At 34.0% G+C, this 25,242-nt stretch overlaps 1 protein-coding gene and 1 long non-coding RNA gene across 3 annotated transcripts; both read right to left on the reverse strand.

Moving 5' to 3' along the window:
• Nucleotides 1-899: 899 nt before the first annotated feature.
• On the reverse strand, nucleotides 900-6,940 carry LOC127871907 (uncharacterized). 2 transcript variants are annotated; one of them, XM_052415188.1, is made up of 5 exons: nucleotides 6,796-6,940; nucleotides 6,405-6,486; nucleotides 5,952-6,021; nucleotides 5,673-5,780; nucleotides 900-5,351 (listed from the first exon to the last, which is right to left on the reverse strand). In XM_052415188.1, the coding sequence occupies exon 5, from the start codon at nucleotides 5,341-5,343 to the stop codon at nucleotides 3,367-3,369; it is 1,977 nt and encodes a 658-aa protein (XP_052271148.1). In that variant the 5' UTR covers nucleotides 5,344-5,351; nucleotides 5,673-5,780; nucleotides 5,952-6,021; nucleotides 6,405-6,486; nucleotides 6,796-6,940; the 3' UTR covers nucleotides 900-3,366. Both variants share the same exon structure in this region, with proteins under 2 accessions (XP_052271148.1, XP_052271149.1).
• A 3,306-nt stretch (nucleotides 6,941-10,246) lies between these two features.
• Nucleotides 10,247-20,632, reverse strand: LOC127871916 (uncharacterized). The gene is made up of 6 exons (XR_008045606.1): nucleotides 20,315-20,632; nucleotides 16,029-16,072; nucleotides 15,630-15,746; nucleotides 13,905-13,930; nucleotides 13,405-13,564; nucleotides 10,247-12,354 (listed from the first exon to the last, which is right to left on the reverse strand). It is a non-coding gene; the product is annotated as an uncharacterized LOC127871916 (long non-coding RNA).
• Between the last annotated feature and the right edge of the window lie 4,610 nt (nucleotides 20,633-25,242).

The following is a 25,242-nucleotide window of genomic DNA, read 5'->3' on the forward strand; positions in this document are numbered from 1 at the left end:
AACAGGTTTTCATAAGAATGAGTAAGTGGTTTTTGCACTTTGAACTAAATACCATTTAATGTGAATGCCGTGGTTGACTTGTATGCATATTAAGTATTTATATGCATGACTATAAGTTTTCTTCGATTTGTTCACCACCTCAAGACACTCAGGCGCGAAACGACCGGGGTTTTTTTTCGAATTGCGTGAATTTCGCTCCTTTTGCATGATTTATTAAGAACAGAATTAATACGTTGTCTTTTTGATTTTCTGTCCAAAATTATTTGTATAAAAAATTATGATAAAAGTAATGTATTTCTATTTCGTAATGTCAGTATTCAAATGAGCATATTTGAAAGGAATAAATGTTTAGTTAGTTAGATTTTTTTTCTAAAGTAGAACGTTTGCCGATGTCCTTTTTCCGCTAAAAGACGTCGGGCGAGTTTCTTTCATAAGGCATATTTTTTTTAACGTGCGTACATATATGCGTCAATGTAACCCATAACTAAAACGCGATAAAATAAGAGGTCACATTACTTGATCCGGAAATATTGGCTCTTTCAAGTACCCCTTCAAGCCCTTTTGTTTTAATTTTGTGTGGCTAGTTATTCGAAACAGTTTAATCGTTGATATTGAAACACCGTTTAATATTATATACGGATCTTGTTTAAATATTTTGCAAATAATTGGTTCGGCAACGTGCAACATTTAAAAACGCCTTTGTCTATGGTCACGGATACAAATTACATGTACTTTGGTGAAAACATAAAATAATTAAACGAATAATTTTATTCCAAACGAGACAATGTGCCCCTAGTACAATCCCTGGGAATATTTGTGTGAATTTTTGGTCTAGAGCATTTCTTGGTCTCATTGTGTAGGGGAATGACTGAAGTTCAATTTTAGATATGGTCCTTAATTGAATGACTTGTTGGTGGAAGACTTTGTATATCTGCTGCTTTTCCTGTATGATGCAGATCATATCGGAGACTATCCATTTTTGTACATTGACTGTTTGGCTTAATTACTTGAACCAGGTATTCCTCGGCTTTCAGTAGTACATCTTCGGGAGTGTCGCTCAAAGTCTGACCAAAATTCATCAAAAACTCTTCTGGATGCGCCTTTAGTGCAGAAAGTTTGGTCCCTATTTTGCTAGTATTGTCACAGCCAGTTAGAATGTGTGCAGCGGGTAGTACCTGACAAAGTGTCTTGTTCTTCTCAGCGATCAGATGAAGAGGAATATAACGAAGTGTATTTCCTATTCCAGCCCTTATCCACAGCTCTTCTAAGCCATTTGTAGACAATCTGCTCCAAAAATGAAGTCCTAAAACCGTCACGTCTGTGTCATTGGAAAGCAGCACAATTCTTTAATAGCCATGATTTGCGATATTGATTGCATGGGGCACAATGCGAACGTCAGCTTCTTCTACACGCAGCTTCAATGACTCGATACAGTTTTCATTGCCATTATTTACAGCAATACAATCAGTTGCTATTCCGTCTATCACAGTGCTGCTTAATACTAGTTCTACATTAGGCCATATATTGTTTGCATTTTGTCTAATCCATTTGCTCAAGAGAATTTGTAGTTTAACTTTATTGGAGCCAGATGCCCAGAAAGTATCCATATTTACTGGCAATGGCGTGTCTTCATTGACCATGTTGACTTCAATAGGCCTGTATCTTGACCGCCGGGATCTCTCGTTGTCTTTTATAGAACCTTCAATGTATGAATCAAATACAAAGTCTATCCTCTTGGCTGGCCTGCTCAAAGCAGATATACATCTGGCAAATGCGGTACATAGGTCATTGAATGTTCTCAACCCTGAAATCCTCAATTTCCTGATGTTGGCCATAACATCCACTATGTATGCAGTTTGTGTTTCTTTCCATGACGCGGGCGATGCTTCTCTTTCAACAGGCTCCAGCGACTTTTCAATTTCATTCACCAACATATATTTAGCAGGTTTTGTCATCAAGCCTTCTTCATCAAATAAATAATTTGTGGTGACTAGGTCATACTGAAACAGTTGTTTAGTGTCATACCCTCTTGCTTGAGAAATGTCCAATAATCTATAGCCTGCAGCTGAATCGTTCAACTTTCGTTTGGACTTCATACTTTGCTTTATCTGAGAGTCATTGATTGACTGGAAGGTTTTAATATTGTGCCTGTGAATCGTGTCAAACAAACTCTTGTTCTTCTGGATAAGTCTTTCCATCCGAAACTCTAGATAAAGATCCCGTCCTTTGATTTCAACTTGAAGGATACTCTTTCGTATTTCTTCCGTCATAATTTGTTGATTTATGATATTGTGCAGCGTTACTTCTGCGGATTCTGTATTAAAGGATTCTTGTATAATTGAATGTACTTTACCATATCTGTGATATTTGCCTTCCTGGCACTTGTTTCAGAGTCTTTAAATTCATGGTTTACAGTCAGTTCATGGTAGAATGGCTTTGATCCACTTTTCTCTCTGTGGAGTGTGTCGACTGCCATCATTTCATGGTAGATTATTTCCCATTCGGCCACGTAGTTCTTCTTTCTTGTACTGCCTATTATCCCTCCACTGCTTTTTGGGAACGGTTTATAGTTTGTTCCAGACACAGATCTGCAGCAACGGCTTTAAATTTACCTGGCGTTCTTTTGACAACAAACTTCCCTTTCAAAAACGACTTGTGTATCTCCGGAGCAGTATCTGGTAGTTGCTTCATATCTTCTAAATATACAGAGCACCATCGGAAATAATTCACACAGTCAAAAGCTGCAAAATATGGCATGATATCTATAACTGTCGACAGATGCAGATGCCAATTTCCTTCTCTGTCCGCTCTCATGATATTCCTTAGCAAGTGTACAAGCTTGATAAAACCATACCAGTACTTGAATGTTTCATTTTGGCTACATTTCTGTGACACAAACGCTTGAAAATCTTGAAGTAGCTCTGTTGCCTTTCTTTTGAAGTCCACAGGCAGCATTATACTTTTGTCCCTTTGCTTGAGTGCAACGGCATCTTGAAGTTTCAGCAGAACTTTCAAATCTTGATCGTACTTCTTTCAGCCCGAGGTTTTGAAAAATTCTACCCACAGTAGTCTCTCTAGTGCTTCTCCCAAGAGCATGAAACCTTTGACGGATCGGACGTAATTTCCACCTGTCAGGACAGACTGAACAACATTCGGTCCGAATACAGCATTTTCCACAAATATGGTTTCTGCGCCGCTATTGCGAAGATACTTCCCAATACACCCAAGGAAGATTTTCGTCAGATGGTAAGTTCCAAGCATAATCACCACATCTTTAAACTCATCTGGTCTGGACATGGTAATTTCCCTAGTAATGTGGTAGACACCTTCATCGCATGCAATTGCTAGTTTTGTCTGTTTGAGATTTTACAGAATTGATTGGAAGTTCTTTAAAGCAGTATATACCGTTCTGTGTTCTGTAACAGGATAGGGAAGAACCGGCAGAAAACCTACAATCATTTCCCCAATGGTTTCATCCGTTGTAAGAGAATTAAAGGCACTCCAAGATGGAATCTGCTGTGAGTCTTTCAGCGGGGATATAACTCCAGAGTCGATATTGGATATATCAAGCCTTGCCAGGGACCATGCAGTATCTTTAAGTAAAATATCTTGTTTTGAGCATTCTGCATCTTGGTATTCCATGCTGGTACTATAAGTTGTTTGGAGAAGTGGATTCTTAAGAGGTTTTGTATACTCTAGAATTTTCTGACATTCCAAATTATCTTGTAAAATCGTCTTGCCAGGTACAACAGTAGTTTCAGAAATGTTTGGCTTCTTCTTGGTTATTGATGGCTTTTCTTGGAATAATACAGAGACTGTGCCATGACTACCTCCTATACCACTTAGTACTGCTTCCTCATGATCGAAGTTGTCAAAAGCTGCCATTGTGAAATTCTCGGTATCAAACATACTAGGAATTGGTACTTTTCCATTACAACTGCCAATAATCAAGCCTGCCATGGCATCATGGTATCTTTGCAGTTCATTGTACGAGACGGACAAACCATAATGATTCATACTGGTTATCAATTCGCGACCCTTGCATTTGTCATGTATAACTTGAGAGTTCATTAAATGAAGTGGTGTTCTTCTGGATCCGTTGTGAATATTGTAATAAAGGATTTGGAAAATAGTCTCCATCTTCATTTTTTTCTTAACTGTTATACCGTTACCATTTATGTTTAGAGAATTATTCTCTCCATCTGTTATCTCACCTTGTTCTTCGTTATATAATGTTGAGTCAAAATTAAAAACATTACCAAGATACCTTAGCAACGATTCCGGTATTTTTGTATTATCCCAAGACTCTTTTAAATCAACTGCATCACAGAACTTGTCATTTAGTTTAAAATCACAATTCTTCAACTCCGTCTGTATTATCTCGGCACAACTGTCAATACAATCTTTATCATTTTGAGAACATGTACGATCAGAGATCTGTTTCTTACATTCCATGTAAAATACTGTTGATGCAGATCCTTTCGCCTCTGAGAAAATAAGACATAGGCCATAATGATTGATCAGCCGCAGTCTGATTTTTCTGTTAGTGAATGGTGAATCAGATGTCGCTATGTAACCATTTGCTTTGACTCTCAGATCACTTATAACCAATGTCTCACCTGAAAACACTTTTACATCAATGTCTTTGATAATTTTAGCGAAAGCCTCTCTTTTTCTGGATTTACACAGTATTTGCATCTTACAACTTTCAGATTCATACTGTCGCAAATATCTACGCATGCAGTTACTGTGATAAAACAATTCTGCACCAAACACTGAATATTCGTCTTGCAAGTCGCACACCCTAGTGTTTACTTCATCTTGAAGAAACAATGCTGATTCTAGAAATGTTCTTGCCCTGTCACATTCAGATATTCTGTATTTCTTAGTATCACCTTTGAATTTTACCTGAGCACATACAATACATGGTTTAGTACTGGGATTTTCATCATGAGTATTTATGGTAATTCTTGGTTTTGAAACAGATCTACGTTGTTGAACAGATAAAGAGACATTATTGGGTTTATCTACTTCTATCTGGGCTTGATCGGCACTATATTTACAAGAGCTACTGGCTATTTTATCTAAAGATTTCTTATGGGTGTATGCTTTATAACACATATTTGACATATGATACACAAAAAAATCAGATTCAAGTCTAAGTAAACGTTCATTGACACAGTCATTTCTGATACTTGCTGCTTCTTTTACTTTCGATCTTCCATTTTCTGAACTCGTTGTAAACTGGTCTGTATCTTTTTGACAGATGATACACTTAAAAATGTCTGGTCCGGATTGAAATAGCCTTGGTCTCTTGCTAGGAATGGGAGCATCCTCCTCCATGCCTGAGCCTGTATTAAATTGAAACACAACACAAATACTTAACAGTGTTAATATTATTACCTATTTTTTTTAATTTGATATTGATTTTTGCTTTGTTTGAATATCGAAAGTTGTTATATTTCAACTTTGCTTCTAAGATTAACATGACAACTTGGAAATGTGGAAGAGGTAGTGGGTTTGACCTATGTCGTTCTTTAAATAACTGTTTTAAAATACGTAGACAAGAACAAACTGAGCCTGCAATTCAAGTAGGTTTGTCAGCGCTATATAAACACGATCTTACATTTAAACTATTAAAACATGCAATTTATCGAAACTACCAGTCGTACCTTGTGTTAGATGAAATCTGCACAAATCCCACCACAGCAATTAATAGTACCCAGTAATGTGCTGTACGCAGTACCATAACAATCAAGTGGCCAATACAAAACCATAATCTGGAAAAAGAATGATAAATTATAACACCAACTATATAATTACGCAAAATGGAGTAGATTATAAAATGTACTATGGTATTTTAGGTTAATAAATTAATATAATGATTATCACTACATAGGCATTGATTTGATAAGTAATATTTAGAAATGTGTCATGAACACCATCAGTACCTTTAGATTTGCCAGTAGTCAACATCTTCACAGAAATAGACAGGAATATAATGGTGTCGATAAATGACATCTGAAATGCTATGAAATGCAGGGTTGTTAAATACGTGAGCAGTAGATATATACTGAAGCAAATACTGTAAGTTTGAATTGGTTAAGATGAGTTTGAAGTTTATGTTTAGAAAGAGGCATTAACTAATGTTTGTTTTTCAACAAAAAGCCTCTTTTGTTAAATATATAGTTACCAATTTCAATATAATCTGACAATGGTTATGACAGGAAATAATAAATCTCGAAAAGAAATGTTTCAATTCCTTGCATTATCGCCCTGTTTTAATTTATACCTAATTGTGCTTAGAGTTTAAATGAAGGTAGACTCTACGTACTACTATTCAATTTGATAATATTGATACTGACGTGACTCTTTGTTTTCTTTGATTATTTCTTTTATTTTACCTCCATAGCGTGTATTCAGTTTCTTCTATAACGCCTGATTTCGTAAACATAAACTCCACCGCAACAAAACTCCAGAAGTCTTCTGAAAGGATATATAAAAGAAACCAAAAATTCATTTATCCGAAATATACTTATCCGAAATTTATAACACTTTAAACATGTGAACAGCAGGACTTTCCCTAGAATATTCTTTTTTTTCTTTTCATTTCAAACTTAATCAAAATGTGCTGAAATGGGCAAATAAAAATAATTTATCCGAAAATCTGTTTATCCGAAGACTATTACACTTAGAAAAAATATTGAACAAGACTCTCCCTCTTAGTAACTTCTACTTTTAATTTATAAACAAATAAAAACAAAAATTAATACATGTAGTTGCAATAACACTTACATTCAATACGGCGCTGAACGGTTCAAATGTCTTCATTTTGCGGTTTGAAAAAAGCATCTGTTGCAGACGACACAAGTTTGCTGCAAATGGCGTTTCTATATCAAAGGGAGGTAATTTAAGGTTTACAGATTATGTTAATTGTGCATTATAGTATAATGGCTAATTCTAGTATGCATATAAAACTAGTGCTGTAAAGATTGTATGATTGATTTTATTGTCCATAGGACAAACATTATATGCATGAGGACTTCAAATGACCTTGACCTTTAAACCACGTGATCTTGACCTTAAATGACATTAAAATAATATGATATTATCAAAAGAAAAAGGTACTGACATTAAAAAATATATCATTTGAAGGTAATTTCCCTGTTAGGAATGTGTGTATATTATGCACACATTTGTAGCATATGACATTGTGTTGAGCAAAATCAGTTTAATTATAATATCAGTTTTTAGGCAAAATTACGTATTTGAATGGTGCCACGTAATGACTTCTAATTTGAAAACGATTTAAGTAATGACCTTAAAATAAATTTTGTCATTCTCAGTACTTACTGCACTTTGTTTAGAAACACTATTTGAGCATATATCTATTAAATTGTTTATATAAAAAAACATTGTTTTTGGGTAGAAACCATAATTTTGTAGCATTTTGTACATTTTGACCTTTAGATGACCTTGACCATGACCTTTCTTGACCTCAATGAACAGAAAATCTAAAAGCCCAATATAAATGCTTGAAACATCAGAGGAATTTAATTACAAATATGTAGGCATATAAAACTAATAAAACAAAAGATTTGCACAGGTATGGTCCCTTGAAAATGGCATTCTAATAGCCGCCATCTTGGTTTCCATGGAAACGACCAGGAATTGAACAGTCCACCCTGACTAAAATTGAACTTCAGTCATTCCCCTACACAATGAGACCAAGAAACGCTCTGGACCAAAAATTCACACAAATACCCCCAGGGACTAGACTACCCGTGTAGATGCGTCATTGTATACTTAAACGTACAGTCTTAAAAATATGTGTCACCAGCCTTTCTCCGATCTTATAAACTTTTCATTGAAAAAACTGGGGACTGGGGCTTTTATGTTATTTGTTATATATCGTCTATATCCCAAACAACAAATTATATTAAAATTGCACATATCAATGTCTCAATGTATATGTTCCCCAATATATTCATATAATTATGGCTAGCCAAACCGGTTGAGAAATACAGGACATTGCATATGGTACACACGTATCTGTCTTGTTTTCAAAACTAAACTTAACTGAGAATACCTGCAGAAATATCAGTACTTAATTTTTACATGTATTTATATATTAAGCTCAAATTCCTCAGACTTTTTCAAACCTCACTTTAATAATGTATGCCCAAAATTAAACAGTGAAAGCGTATGGGCCGTAGCGCTTGTTCGTAAAATAGTGACATATACACACAAAATGCGATGAACTTGTTTTCATTGGCGCTGCATCTCTAATTATTAAAAAAATCAATTAAACATGACACTATTTTATTTTAACTTGATTTAATATGTTCAAATTTTAAGATTTTTATCACTCGGGATTTTTTTTTCAGTTTCATTGGCAGAAATTGACAACCTTATTTTCTTTACCATTTATTGCACAACGGATTTACCTTTGCAATAAAAATTGTAATGCAGTAAAATAAAGTTAAAAACAAAACAAAAACACTATTTATTATTTAGTTATTTAAGTACATATTGACTCGATATGTAATGCGGGTCGGTATAATATTGGTTCATTGGTCGCAGTAGTGTTGACAGATTTATAAGTTAATATAATAGGTACTGTTCTACAATACCCCAAAAATAAACTTTCAGATTAGCGTTAACAAATGTAAATTTTATTTCATAGTTATATCAACTTTAAATATGGAGTATTGTATTTTAGCCAGAATAATTACAACCTAGATCAACTGAAATTATTTGCAAACGTACGTATTCCTAAGCTGCAGCCGATCGAGCTAGTTGGATTAAAAAAGTGTGAAATAGGTCTACCAGTACAAAAAGGAAGGTTGTGTACGTTTCTGTTTGGCAACCATCGTTTCGTGTATGTGAAATCATGATAGATTGCAGGTAAAAACAAAATCCTAAACACAGTTGAACATACACGAGTTTTATTATATACATATAAGATCATCTATTATATTAGTATTTCATCCAACACACGCAATTAAATAATATTCAAATTTTAGCACACGATTATCATGTTTAATAAAAATTTATTTAAAATCCTTACAAGATTTCCATTTATGTTTCTGTGTTTTTTTCTCGCTTTCTTCATTCTTTGTTACTTTATCTCTTTATTTTTTTTAACGATCACATGTTTTTGTTGTTCTTTACATGTTCTTTTCAGAAAAGATCACATGTACGCATAACAAAAATTGTGTCCAGGATTTTGTTTCAAACCATGGTCTTACTTAAAAGTTTCTTAAGTTCTTAGCTAAGTAATGCTTATTATTAAAGCTTAATAATGATCTCAAGGCTTGTTAAAATACATAATACAATAAGTGTTTAATACATAAAGGTTTGTGAAAGAGGCTTAACAAACCTGACCCTGCAGCCTTGGCGAGAGGTTCGTGTTTTCGTACCGAGCAAATAAACTGATCTGTATTTAACAAGTACCTAGTATTCATGTAACCAATCATTATGTCACACAAATAAGGTCCTCTTTTAATAAACAAATTTAACACAATTGCTGAAAATGCCAGAAAACATGATTAACATATAATTACGTCATATGTCCGTGACAATCGCTCATCTCCTTTTACCTGATCCTTCATTGTACATTGCACATACACGTGAGGCACGCTCTATGTATCCAATATTAAAGCATATTGATCCCGTGTAAATTGCGTAAGTTGCGCATGCGTCTTGCTAACTTTATAATTATATTATGCGGACTTCTTTTCTACCTGGGTAGAAAACAGACTGGAAATAAAAGGTAAATGTTAAGTTGTTATGATAATGTAGTACTATAGACGAGTTTGTTACAGTCATTTGAGGTCACTTATTTTAAAAAAAGTTTACACCCCAGACAAGCTATTTTATGGCTTAATTTTGACAGTTATAAACAGCATGCACAGACATGTGTATCAAATTCCAACGGTAAATACAGTTATTTAAAGCGAAATAGACGATTATATGTTCGTGGTACTCTAGTAACATGTATAGTCAAGACCTCCAGTATATACACTGACATGTATATTCGTGCACGTTTGATATATAATAAAGCATGTATGTATATCAGCTGTACAACCACAAACTATACCTCGATTTTGTTAGCATTAACTTCCGCCGAATCAAGACATTTCAACGATTTTACTGCGATTATGGATATGTTTAGTTACGCTATGAGCGTGCAAACAATAAACTTGAATTAGAGTTGATTTCATAAAATAAAATAATCCGTACAAACATGTTACTTTTGTTTATTTTTTTATAAACGAAACACGTTCAGGCCATAGCCTTCATCAGTAGTATCAATGTAAACAAAAACATAGGTAGTGACGTCAGTAAAATACAGCAACGTTACGTTGTTTAACACACTGTATACAAAACTGAGAATAGAAAAAATATCAAACACATACTATCAAATTATAACATTACAATTTACAAAAATGGGTCATTGTTAAATACATCTGCCTATTAGTATTGATATACGTTATTTAAAAATATAGTAATAGTCAAACATCAACAGTATATGTATATTTTACATATGTTCTATATTTCGTAAAGCAGTTTATTATTAAGACCTTTAGGAATCATAGCTTTGAGTTTATGTATCCTAAATGTTTATTTGCATAAACGGTCTATATTCAACAACATCAATAGGTACACAGAGAAATCAGATAAAGTGCATTCATTGTGGGTAGATCCAAAATGTGTAGCAACATGTGAAATATGATTTATTGAACAGTTCTTGATATTAAATCTATGGCTATTCATTCTGCGGGATACATTCTGATAAGTATGTCCGACGTATTGTCTATTACAATTTTTACATGTAATAAGATATATAACATCACGTGAAGTACAATCAATATCATAGTGTAAATCATAAGATAAACATGTAACACTAATATTGAATTGTGACAATGTGTTACTATTATTGCAATGTGTACATCTTGGTCGGTTTCATTTACCAGATACATGTATTTTAGGTCTATTAAAAGACACTGAACATCTTACAAAACTGTTACGTAATTATTTGTTACTAAGAGAAATACTGATTCAATAAAACTGTGTACTGTATGTTTTAACACATCACTTCCTAATATTGAAAAATTTAAACAAATACTAGGATCTGTTAAGATTATCAGACAAGGGAAGTGTGAAATCCTTGCATTCATTTAAGCCTATTTTGGACAATAAACGACCTACAAATTTACGTATCGGTCTTGTAAGATGTTAATTGTCTTATAACAATCAAAGCGAAATACCAGAAAAGATACAATGAGTACATATTGTCTATATATTTTAAATCTTTAACAGGATACGACGACGCCAAGAACGACCTTTTTGAACACATTTTTAAAAATGTTTTTATAAACATTGAACACAATTGGCTTGACATGCATAACAGATCCGGGCAGTTAATATTGCTAAAAAAGACGCACTACTGTTGATTGCAGTACGTGCGAAAGAAAAAATACCTGTTTTTTCTGACCAAACATATACTCACTGGCCCTCTTAAGTACACTTATTTTGAGTATAGATGTTCATATTGATCGGCAAGAGTGAAATCAAACATTCACAACGAGTTTCATACATCTTTTCAAAGTGACATTGATTGACATAGAGATTATCTGTTCGTCAAGTAAAATCACGTTCTTCCTTAAAATAACGAGATCAGCCATATGCTATGGACGGGATATGTCTAGCCGGTGATTATTCGCCGAAAACATGAATTTAATGAATATTACACCACTGTTTACTCGGATGACTTAACTAATTATGAGCAAAGCAAAATTAAACACTTGGAATATTGATAATATCTAATGATATCTGGTAAAGCCATGTATGCCCTATACACTATTAAATGCCCTTTTTAACTGACCTTTTTAGAAAAGTATGAATTAAATTCAAATGTAAATTATTGTTTACGTGTTATCTCTATATTTGCGCTATTTTACATAAACAAGAAAGTGTTCATTCAGATGGAAAATGTTCTTCGCGTTATATGTTCAAATTATAAGAACAGTGTTTAATAAAGTATTTTGTAAGAAAAAACAGTAATCATTATGTCTTCGCCCAACGGTTGACTGTGCAGTTATATGTTGAGAGCTGGTCTTTTCGAACTATTTCATCACTGCCAGTAATTCGATTTTTTGGGCAAGCAACCCAACCATCGATTTGTGAATATAACATATGCTTCGCCCTTTTGAAAATATTCCTGGCAAACGCTCTGAGTCTTGAGTGTCATACGCCGACCTGCATACCTTTTTGGGCGGGTCACTGTTACTTGCAGCAACAATCGGTTTCGTTTTCTCTGTGCAATCTCCCCGAGACGGACGTGTAATACTAGAAAACAAAAAGATATATTGAATACAACATTTATTTATGCTTAACAAATGTCGTCACGCCAAATAACAACATTCTTTCAGACATGGTCCGTTTTCGATGCCATGAAGAACCACAAAAGTACTCCTTTTTTAAAACACATTCTTAAATTATACAATGAATAAGCGTTGACTCACGGTGGAATATAAAACTCGCCCTCTTATTAATCAGCATTTAACGCTTTGCAACCGTTTTAAACGTTACGACCGTATTAAGTTATATACACGAGTATCTACAATTGCATTTATCATTATAATATCGAAACATATAACACATACGAATATTTAAACATCGATTGTTTGATATTGAAAAATATCAAAATTAATTTTATGATAACATATTAAGAATTATTCTTACGATTGATTAACTGTGTAACTATGATCATTCCATTGTTCTAAATATAAATAACGTTTCGCTTAATGTTAAACAAAGATCTAATTTATAAATCTTACACTAATGTTTACATAGCCAAAAGTGTTTGAAGCATTTAGTAATTTTATTTTAAAGGTTATTAACATATCTTACACGCTTTACATTTCATTTGGGCATATCTTAACCCAGCCAGTCAGTTAGTCATTGCTTTCAATAATAACCTCCCTCCAAAAACGACTATCTGGATCGGTAATTCGAATCAACATCTGCACTTATATATTGTTGGACAGGTTTTATTAGTTACACACTTAGTAACTGATGGTGTATCCCATACACCGTCAGTTATTTACTGTGTAACGATTGTATCTCAATCGACTACTCGATTACTCGGTATGTATGGAAATTTCTCTGGGTGTATGGAAAATACACCATGGGCACGTGACCGCTCTGAGCCAATCGGATTAGGACATTTTTGTAGGAGGTGAGATATATTCATATGCCCAACGTTTCTTTCATAGTGTACGTACATGTATACGCGACAATTTGTGTTACCGACAAAGACGATAATGCCGACAAAACTACTCAAGGTTAAAAACATATTTTTACAAACCTTAAAATTGCTATCTACGGTTGACTTACTGTTCCACTTATTGCACTCCGCAGGTCCGCTGTGGTTTCCAGTAATGAACAAAGGGCATTTGGGAGGTCCAATTCGTGTTTGCGGACGTACATCGGGCGTTAGAAGTTTGTCATTTTTAATCTCTTTCTCGATATTTGCAATAATTTCTGTGTCGCACTTCTACAATGCAACACAACATTCTTGTACTATCTAAAGTGGTTTACTGTTTAGTATAGCTTATATATTTTTGGTTCATGTGAACTCACATGTGTACAGAAGTTAAGGTCTTTTACAACAAACATCAAATAAATAATGTAATAACATGTACGAGAAATTCGTTCATTGTTCTAGGACAAAATAAACGTATATTTGAAAATGTTGTTCGCTCGCTTGAACAATGTTATGGGCAATTTTTACCAGATTTGACTAACGATATTAGCTCAAATCGCTAAATTATTGAAATGAAAATGAAATTTATTAAATAACACAAACGTTTTTATGAAATATATAAAATGCTTACGTGCGTTAAGTCCGCATGCACTGTGCCTGGAATGATACGGGTACAATGTGCTGTTATATATGACTGCATATTAATTAAAATGCATTAGATGTGTCGGAACGACAGTAATCATGCCGTCCAACTGTAAGCTCGTCGATTGAAAATTTTCATATCTGTGGCGTGGATATTTTGCAGGAAAATAAACAAAAGAAATATGCAATGTTAATATTGTGCTATTTATATCTATTTATATCTTGGAGAGCGCATTTCTTATAAAGCACATTTATCTTATATACACATATGATCGTAATTATGATTGTTTGTTAAGTTGTAGATTAACATTAACATTTGAATCAAGCACCAATAGATTATGTTGGTATTATTTTACATAAATTACGAAATGATGTCCAATTCTCCATAAAGAGTGCTCACTATGCATGCAAATAAATTTCAACCATAGTTTCAATATTTCTGCAAACATTTGCAATCATGATTTTAGAAGAAGTTAATCACAATTGTTAACAAGAAAAATCATTAGAAAAGGTATACGGCGTTTATGTTGGTTTATGTTAATGACCGATAAAAAAATATAAATGTGCGATCCAATAGAGCGAATGCCTCTTTTGCGCATTCCTTAGCTGCATCACACGCAAATCAAGTACGGGGTGTCGCGCCAGATTTCGTAGTTTATTTCGCTTTATTAGATATTATTGATCAGATATATATAGTTACAGTATTGAAAAACTCAAGAAGAATGAAAATAAATGAAAGCATACTATATAGGTCAGCCGGCAGCACACGTACATATTTAAACATATTTATACAAGCGTTTTTCCAACAGACCGGATTTAGTGGTTTATCGGAAATTGTCATTTGATTCGAGTGATGCTTACTAAATTGGTCTATATGATGGAATATTTCTAATTAAATTACCTAAAACTGGTTCTTATCGTGTAATTATTGAAAACACATTAATAATCTATGATTGACATACCATATGGTATCGCCGAATAATACCTTTCTGATCAATATAAACTTCCAGCCCACCTAGTTAACGCGATAGCGTTTATACAAGATTCTGTTACTGACAGCGATCTGATCTTGATACCTTGCGGTTTGGAATGCAATGAATTACAATAAGGTAACGATTCCACTGCTGGAACGACGGCTTGTTTAAAGCTGTATACATTTACATGTATAACGGTCACTTTTCGAAAGAAATGAAGAAGTTTTTCGTCAAAGCGTATATTATGTTATTGAACAACAATACTTATATGATCCAAAATATAGGAGTGCACAGAATGCAATATCGTAGTAATTACTCAATATGACACCACAGCCTTTAAGGACAAACTCTCTGGAGCTGACAACCTTCTAGCTAAAAAGGTGCACACACAAACTGTATTGATGTCGAGAGTGTAGTGTGAAACTGTTCTATATCTCAAGCCGTATCATAAGGGATAAAATTGTTTCATACTGAATACGCAGTAAACATCGTTGCTAAACGAACTGTAGTATCCCTTTTCACACCCTTTACTTCCCACAAATAGAAAGTCGAATGAATAACATATGTCAACGTGAAAACTGTTTGTGGATTGCACGTTTTCTACTTCGACAAGTTTCAGACTTTCCGGCGGTAAATTGTATATCCAAATTGATTCGACGCTTACAAAGGTCAGCTAAGGTGAAAAGCTAGGTAAGACAGCTACGCCGAAAAAAACACGCACAAGAAAACAGACAACGTACCGTTACAGCATCTCTTTTCGAGTCCATTCTCTACTCTCGGGTAAAGACCATTACAACACAGTTGGTTGTCTCGTTCATACCACACCGGTTTCCCGTCAACAATGCAAAACAGACATTCTGAAAATATACTGGAATGTGTACAGAAAAACATTGTCAATATATTTATCACAAAATATAATGACGATTAGTATAATTTTCAAATACCTTTCATAGAGTTACGTTGAATGCAGAACATTGTATAGCATCGTTTTGCTGTATAATAAACATGTGTATTTAAAATGTACAAATCCTCCAACAATTGTGTTTCCAAATAAATTTTCGTAACCTTAAAAAAATGAAATTATGATATTCAACATGAATGTAGATCTACAACCAGTATCGTTCAATGTAGAAATATACCTCCATAATTCAGTCAGCAAAGCACCAGAATAAAGATGACGTTTCTGAAAATGTATTTGACGTATAAAGATCATTAAAGTGTACATTAAGAATAAAGAAGCTCGATAATAGCAACAACAAAAAATAAATAATAAGTATGATGATGATGATGATGATGATGATGATGATGATGATGCCGCCGACGACGACGCTGCCGAAGAAGAAGAACAAGAAGAAGAAGAAGAAGAAGAAGAAAATGATGATGATGATGATGATGATGATGATGATGATGATGATGATGATGATGATGATGATGATGATGATGATGATGACGACGACGATGATGATGATGATGATAAGTTATATAATCCAACCCAAAGTACGCTTCACATCAATTATTCAGATGCTGTGTGTTCGAGTTTGGGAGAATTGTACAGAAAAAAATGTATTCCAAATTGTGTGTAGTAGTAACATCGGACTATAGTGTCAGTTGTACTTAACCTCAAAATGGCGAATCATTCCTCAAAATAGAATTCGTTTTTAAACGCACAGTAAAATAATTTCCCACGCTTACATAAGACCCCAAAATTGGTAGGTCGTGGGAAGAAAAGATATTTATTTTTTACCATGACATAATGAAGCACTGTGGTTTTAAGATTGTTTTATATTTTGTGGGCCATTCAAGCTGTGTTATATTTGACTAGCCTGCGTACATTTTGGCCGGTTGTGTATGCACTATTTAAGTGAACTTGAAACTGAGGTTTCGAAATGATATTCAGGGTTTGAATGATGTTGCGTGCAAACCCGATGCACTATCAAATTGGCATTTTAAAATGAAGTAAGTATGCTGTCTTCATCATATTCGATTGTGTGCGGCAAACCAGATGGACTATCCGTTGTTCTGAATACAGTGACATGGTATACGGCTTCTTATGAAACAATATAATAATTATGTTGCTACATGTTTATATATTTTTCTTACAGGTACGCATGTTACTTCTACGCCATCTAAGTCAAGTACTCGCATATAAAGTGAATAAAACGTTTAGTAAACTTATTTTAGTTGTTTCTTTCTATGATTTGAAAAGTTTTACCATACATATGTATCGATTTAAAATGCATCCGTCTATATAAGGGAGGGGGATAGAATATTAACACATAATGTATGATCACATATAACGTGCAAAGCAGATTTGTCATGTTTCAAAATTTTAACTGAAACTTTGCAACTGTATTAATCACACGCTTGAATCGTTTCATAATTATGTTAAACACGGGTGTAATATTACAGTACAGAAGCGATACGTTTTGATCGATTTACACGTACTGGTTTAAGATCGGAAACTCAACTGTTACATCATAACGTTATTTATGCCATGTTTAATTGATAACTAATAATAATGTTAAAGTTAATATGTTTCAATGCGTAGATTCGTGTATATTCGTTGTTGCAAGCTGTTTCGGTTAACCATTTTTAACTCTAAATTTGTGTTGTGTTACCCATTTTTGCTTCGTATTTGAGACGTATTAATCTCACTTTAAATAGCAAAGCACATTCAACAAAATATGTGTTCGTCAGAAACACAATGCCCCCTACTGTGCCGCTTTGAAATAAAATTTCTATTTATCATTTGGCAGGTATAGAAATCATCTACCTTTAAAGCCTATTACTTCCCTTGGATATTGTCCAATCCAACCGGGGGTGGGGGGTCTGTAGACAGTCAAAAATGACCAAGTCAGACATCACTGACAACCAAGGCCTGTGGCTTATCAAAGAGACCATAGCCAGCGTTCATCTTGTATCTATGGACATATGTAATGAACCCTACCATTCACAAATTAGTACAAAGAAATGATAATTATATCATTAAAAAAACTTTGACAAATCAATCATTTGAGTTATAAATAATCAAAGTAAAAAATCTGTACAGTAAATGTGAAAAGAACTTAAATTCTTGGTAAGGAAATATATAATATGAGATTTATAATTATATAAATTACTTCACTTGAAAATAATTGTCTCTAACAAATCTCTATTTTTAGTAGCAAATAATTAAAAGCCACTACCGAGACTGTAGATTCACCACTCAAAATGTGCAGCTCCATGAGATACACATGCATGCCAAATATCAAGTTGCTATGTTCAATATTGAATAATTATCTCCCTTTAAACCTTATAACTTCCCTTGGATTTGTATTTTTGACATTAGACCTTGAAGGATGACCTTGACCTTTAACCACGATGAGTTTGTCAGAAACACAATGCCGCCTACTGCGCCGTTTTGATTTATTTAACAAGAATATATAATTATGCAGGTCAGATAATTATGTCCATTTAAAGCTTACTAATTCCCTTCGATTTGTTTTTTCCACCCCGTGACCTAGTTTTTGACCCGGCATGACCCATATTCGAACTTGACCTAGATATTGTCTAGATACAACTTCTGACCAAGTTTGGTAAAGATCGGATGAAAACTATTTGAATAAGAGAGCGGACACGAAAAGTGTGACAGACAGACTTACAGACGGAAAGTGCGAACACTCTATACCCCCTTTTTTCGATAGGGGGCATAAAAATTCATATTAAATATTGCACCTTGTTTTTTAATCAGCTATTTAGTCGATAGGTGCGACAATAATGTAACATAGACTTCCACTTTTTTTACCTTTATCTTTACCACAACAATAGTTTTAAGAAAATTTAATGTATTATTATATTAATAAAATGCGCTATTTATATTGGAATAAATTTTTTTCAACGGCCTCACGTATTGTCTAAACAGTACAGATTAATGGGGCACATTGCCTGCATTTCTCGAAATTTATAAACGAAATTTTGTTTTGCTTTCTGGGTATAACCATGACTTAATTCCCTTATTAAAGTGAGTAAAAATATGTTTACGAGCGTTTGCATCACAAGGTTGAATTTAAAAAATGAAATATGTTGGTCTTGCTGTTTCTGCCTACAAATACAATAACGACTACTAAGATCTTGGTTTTAGTCGTACAGACCAGGGCCTATATTCACCAACCGATTCTTAGACATAAGAATACAGAATAGACTTAGAACAAGAAAATTATGCTCAGTGTTCGAGTCTTTACAGTCTACCACTGGTGATTTTGCCATAAACAAAGCATTCTTCATGAAGAATGATGTTGATAAAGGCGATTAATGCCAAGTCTGACTCAAAAATAAAGCAGCTCTTGAACATCCGATTTAAAGAATATTTTTTATTCTTAGACTTTAGTCTAAGAATCGGTTGGTGAATACGGGCCCCGAGCAGAAACAAGATATAAAATAACTACACTTTCGCGGTCATCCGTAATGGAACGCAGACGAGTTTTCGTAAACAATGTTAACACAAAGCTTTATGCTCCTTATAATGCACAACTGTCGAATATTCCCGGTTGAAGTGTGTTTTGAAACTGATAGCTCATATGTATGACTAGCTGCCCCCTATATTTATTTCAAACTGCCAATACCATTGATGTGGATATCTGGCCTGGAAAACACAATGGCGGACAAATTAACGCTAAGCACAGAATTGGTTTAAAACTACTCTGGATTTTTTAAAGGTGTTTTACCAAGATGACCAGTCCTTTATGTCTGGTGGATTTAATTAACAGGTTACAAAGTTTATGATTTAAATGTTTTCAAATTAAAAACCGAGTGTTGATAATTATTTGTGACTTGTTAGTGTATTTTTAACTTTTCTACTATTCATCTTAATTCCTTGTTGATTATTTACTATGATGAACAGCGACATGACGTTCATCATTAATTTATTTCATATAAACTAGACATTTTAAAAGCTGTCTACTTTCAGAGTAGTGAGAAAGATATTAAATATATTTTGCCTCACATAATTTTCAATTTGACATCACCAGACACTAAATACAAATATGTATTTTGTAAGCAAGTTCTCATTGTTCACATATACGTGTACATTTATATAAAAATAATCACCAATCATCTATGGTTTAAAATGGAAAGTTTGCACACCCACAGCAAAGTTATCAATAGTGCATATGCATGTTACTTTACTTAACATGTTATTCATAACGAGTTTACCACTTCTACTGCTTTTCCCACGGCCGCCTAAGTATCTCGATGGAATCTTTTTAATACTAATTAAATAGTTTATTTAGTGTCTATACATCGAGACTTATAACGCATGTTATAAATATATTTCTCAACATAATTTCAGTGTTGTATGAATCCGTATTAGCCTTCGATATAACGCGATAAATTAAATCAATACAATAACATTCGAAATTTAAATGAAAATTTAAAAAAGAGACCGTACCTATGCGTTATTGTCGCAAATCCATTGCCAGCACACATTTCGGCTCTTTTCAATATTAAACTGTCGCAAATCCATTTCCAGCACACATTTCGGCTCTTTTCAATATTAAACTGTAAATTATTTTTATGAATTATTTCTAATGATTTCTGATCAAGCAAACAATACGACGGTTAAAATTTCAATAAATTCAATATGAAAACACGGCGATTAATATTCGCTTTAACCTGTTAAAAGCCAGTGTGGTAAACACCTGCCTAATAGATTACATGGATCAATTTCACATGCTTTCAAATTAACACGGATTATAACCATCACATGCTTAAAGCGGCGAGTAACTATAACTACGATACGAGACTCATTCACTGCGTTCACAGTCGACCGGGCAGTAAATCAATACATGTTTATGACTGACATTTCCGTCCGTTAATTGCAAGCCACCTGCGCAATTTATTCGTCGCTGAGCGCAAATATTATTCAAGAAGGATCCAACTAGTGTTTTAAAGCCAGATTTCCATGAAATCGAAAAAATAAGTGTCTTCGATACTGACTAATTGTTTGCCGTACAAGCGTCGATGAAAATTAATAAGCGTCAGGCTCTATTTTGGTTTACGTTTTATTGATGTATGAATTACAAGTGTTTTGAGCCATTAATTTTACACGCGCACACACGCACGCACGCACGCACGCACGCACGCACGCACGCGCGCGCTTATTTATCGCTTTGCTATTGGTTTCAGTTTCCGCGGCAGTGAAAATACGATGATACAACAATTTAAATAATCGGACTAAAGCCCCAGTCCCATTATATCCGGATAATATCCGGCACGATCCGGCATGTGAACCGTGTAGCCGACGTGTAGGTTCGTGTTGATCCGTGTAGGTCCCGCAATGTCCTCAGGGTTCCGGCAGGCCAACACGGCAGTTTTGGGAAGTTCCAAATTGTCGTTTTCACCCGTGACGTTCAGGGAGAACGACAGCATCCGGGATGATCCAAGTCCGGGGACAACCGTATGTATGCATTGGTTGTCCGTGTGCACGTATTATTATATGTTATTAGTTATATAGAAAATAGGTGATAAGTGTGTTAAATGGAGAAAGTTTATCGTTTACGGCGTTAGAGTTTATCCGGCAAGCCCGATAAATTTTCCCCATTTAAGACACTTACCTTTTTGTCTGTTTATTCTGATCCTTTCACTGTGTGTCTGTATTCTTTAATTCAAGTTTTTCCCGGCATTTGATACTGGCAATACCGAAGTCACGGGTAACTAACCGTATATCACCTAGCTTATCCCGAACTCCTTTATCCGGCAGTAAATTATGGCAATCGACAGGATAAAAAACACATGCAATATAAATACAAAAAATCACATGGGAAATATACATTTACACTCATACTGCCTGCGGATCTGCCCGTCCCTCTAGCTATGTTAGACACCAGAAACGCAACATTCAGCTTTAGAAAGTTAAGCCTTTCAGCCGTGTCTTTTGTTCCGAGCCTCTCTTCTTATTTTACAGCCATGACGCTCTCGTACTATGTCGTCAACAAAGGCTCTGACTCCAGATTAAGCTCTGCTGCCTTTGAATTCTAGAGGTGTGACTTCTTCGCCGAGTTTTACTATTTCTTCTTGTTTTCGTGTACAAATTAGGGTTATCCTTGAGACAATCGGCCATGTTGGCCCCCTGTTTTTCGGAAAAAAAACGAGGGGCACCTTCTTGTCCTCAGCGTCTGATTCCGTAAGAGGTTATGATGCTTTTAGATATACTTGTTAAAATGGTGTTGATCTTGACCTGAACCTCTAGCTTGTTTCTGCTGTTCTTCAACGTTAGCGGATGGTTCTCATTTCTGAACTGCAAGTTTAGTTTTACGTTGGAATGATTTATAACAAAGGTTTGCTCTGTATAAGGTTGTGCGTTAGTCATTCGCATTTCGAAGATTATACATAAAAAAGATCCGACACGTTGAGGTACAAGGTCAGTAAAGTACGGACGGCTGAGTGAGTGTTGCATTCTATGAAATAATCTTCATTATTTGGTTTGCATCGCTTCGATCTTGTAGCGGTTCCTAGAATTAAATTTTGAAAAGTCGCCGTGATTTATGAATGAGGTGTTATTATTATTATTTGGTTTATTGATGAATGAGTCATGGACTATCACGTGGTTTGATTTCAACTATTGTGGTACGTATACATCGTTTTGTATTGCGAATAGTAGTGTCGATGATTGAAATGCAACAAGTAGTATATAGTGAACATTACTGTTATAAATAAACAAATAAAGTTGCAAGAAAAGTAAATTAAGTTACGAAATATCGGACAAGTTTTGTATTACAGTCATCATGCAACTCGTGGTTGATTACTGATGATCAAAACGGTTTTAATTCTCCAGCCACAAGCAAACAACACATTTATAATTGGAAATACTTTAAGCGCGTTTTTTTTATATCAATGTGTTAAGTCAACCGCTTGGTTAAATACCTTAATACTGATTATAATTTTGTAGAAATGAACACGCATTTTACATCCTTATTATAAGAGTAGCTTTATAAAACACTTAAAAATGTCAACAAACGGGGTCAATTACATATGGTACAAGTGTTTTTTCAATAAAGTTTCCATAAGAATGTTCAAATGGCTTTTCACGTTTCCATAAATACAATTTAATTGGAATTCCATCGTTCACTGGTATGCATATAAATACATATAGTATTGATATGAATGACCATTTGTTTTCTTTGATTTGCTCACCACCTTAAGATACTCAGACGCGAACGCACCGTGTTTTGTTTCGAATTACGTGATATTCGCTCCTATTGTATGATATATTCAGTACAAAATTAAAACGCGAATCGTTGTCTTTTTGTTCTCCCGTCTAAAATTATTTGTATAAATAATAAGGTTAAAACTTAAAAGTTATGCAGATCTTCTTTTTAAAGCTAGTAATCAAATAAGTATTATGTAAACGGAATGATTTTTTCTAGTTAGACAATTTTTCTAACGTAGGGCGTTTGCCAATTTCCTTATATTAGCTAAAAGACGTCGCAGCTGTTTCTTTCTTAAGGCATTTATTTGTTTACGTGCGTACAAATATGCGTCAATGTGACCCATAACTATAACGCGTAAAAAAAGAGGTCCAATGACTTGCTTCGGAAATATTGGCTCTTTCAAGTATCCCTCAAAGCTCTTTTTTAAATTGTGTGTGGGTAGCAATTTGAAACAGTTTAATCGTTGAATTTGAAACACCGGTTAATATTATAAACGGATCTTGTTTAAATAATTTTCCAATAATTGGTTCAGCAACATACAATATTTAAAAACGCCTTTGTTTATAGTCACGTAAATACAGTACATGTACGTTTGTAAAACAAATAAATAATTAAACGATTAATTTTATTCCAAACGACACAATGTGTCGCGTGTAGATCTATATGCGTCATTTTATACTTACACGTAGACTTCAAAATATGGGTCACCGGCCTTTCTCCCATCTTTAAAACGTTTCATTGAAAAATGTTTGCCGGACTGGATCTGTGAGGTTATATAAATATATATATATATATATATATATAGATATATATATATATATTCTATAACACAAACAACATTTTTTTTTAATTGCGCACATCATTTTCTCAATTTATATTTTCACAAATATATTAATACAATTTTGGTAAGCCATTTGAGAAATACAAGGCATTGCATATGGTATCTGTCCAGTTTAAAAAAAAATTGAGTTAACTTAAAATACCTGCAGAAATATCACTTCTTTATGTTCACATGTATTAATATATTGAGCTCAAATTTCGCATATTTTTTTTCAAACCTCGCTGTGAAAATGTATGCCCAAATTAAACAGTGAAAGCGTTTATTTGGGTAGTAGCGCTTGTTCGAAAATATAGTGACATGAACAAAAAATAACATTAACTTGTTGTATTTTAGTCCGAATAATTACAAACTAGATCAACTAAAAATATTTTGAAAACGTACTTTTTCCAAAGCTGCAGCCGATCGAGCTGGTTGGAACAAAAAAGGGTGAAATAGACCTACTGGTACAGAAAAAGAACGTTAACTTTCTGTTTGGCAACGAGTGTTTCTTGTATGTCAAATCATGATAGCATGCAATTAAAAATAAATCCTAGACATATTTGAACATAAATGAATTTAATTATATACCTTTTAACTCATCCATTATATAAGTATAATTAGTATTTCATCCAAAAAACGAAATTAATAATATTCAAAGTTTAACACACGATTATCTAATAAATGTTACGAGGTTTTAGTTTAAAATTCATTTAAAAAAATTACAAGGATCCCATTTATGTTTCTGTCATTGTTCTCGCTTTATTCATTCTTTGTTTATTTACCTCTTTATATTTGTAAACAGTGGTGCCAATTACTTGTGTGTGTTGTTCTTTTTAGGTACTTTTCATAAAAGACCACATGTAAGCATAAAACAAATTGTGTCCAGATTTTCTTTCAGGCCATGCCCTGACTAAAAAGTTTCATATCTTCTTAGCTAAGTAATGCTTATTATTAATGCGTAATAATGATCTCAACGCTTGTTAAAATACAGATTACACGATTACACGGACGTCCGGGTAATGTTTTGTATGCAACATTGTGGCAACGTTATATTTAGGTCGCAACGTCGGCAACCATTACCAAACGTTGCCACAACGTTGCATACAAAACATTACCCGGACGTTTCATCAAACGTTGCAGTTTGGTTGTCACAATGGTGTATATGAGAGTTTTTCCGACGTTTTTTTTCCAACGTTGCTGCAACGTTGTATTTAGGTTGCATTCAAACGTTGCAGTTTGGTTGTCACAATGGTGTATATGAAAGTTTTCCCGACGTTTTTTTCCAACGTTGCTGCAACGTTGTATTTAGGTTGCATTCAAACGTTTAAGTTTGGTTGTCACAATGGT

The sequence above is a fragment of the Dreissena polymorpha genome, chromosome 3 (assembly GCF_020536995.1).
Source record: "Dreissena polymorpha isolate Duluth1 chromosome 3, UMN_Dpol_1.0, whole genome shotgun sequence".
NCBI lineage: Eukaryota > Metazoa > Mollusca > Bivalvia > Myida > Dreissenidae > Dreissena > Dreissena polymorpha.

Excerpts from the sequence above, each read along its gene's own strand:
- LOC127871907 (XM_052415188.1), bottom strand. The coding sequence starts at position 5,343 with ATGGAGGAGGATGCTCCCATTCCTAGCAAGAGACCAAGGCTATTTCAA.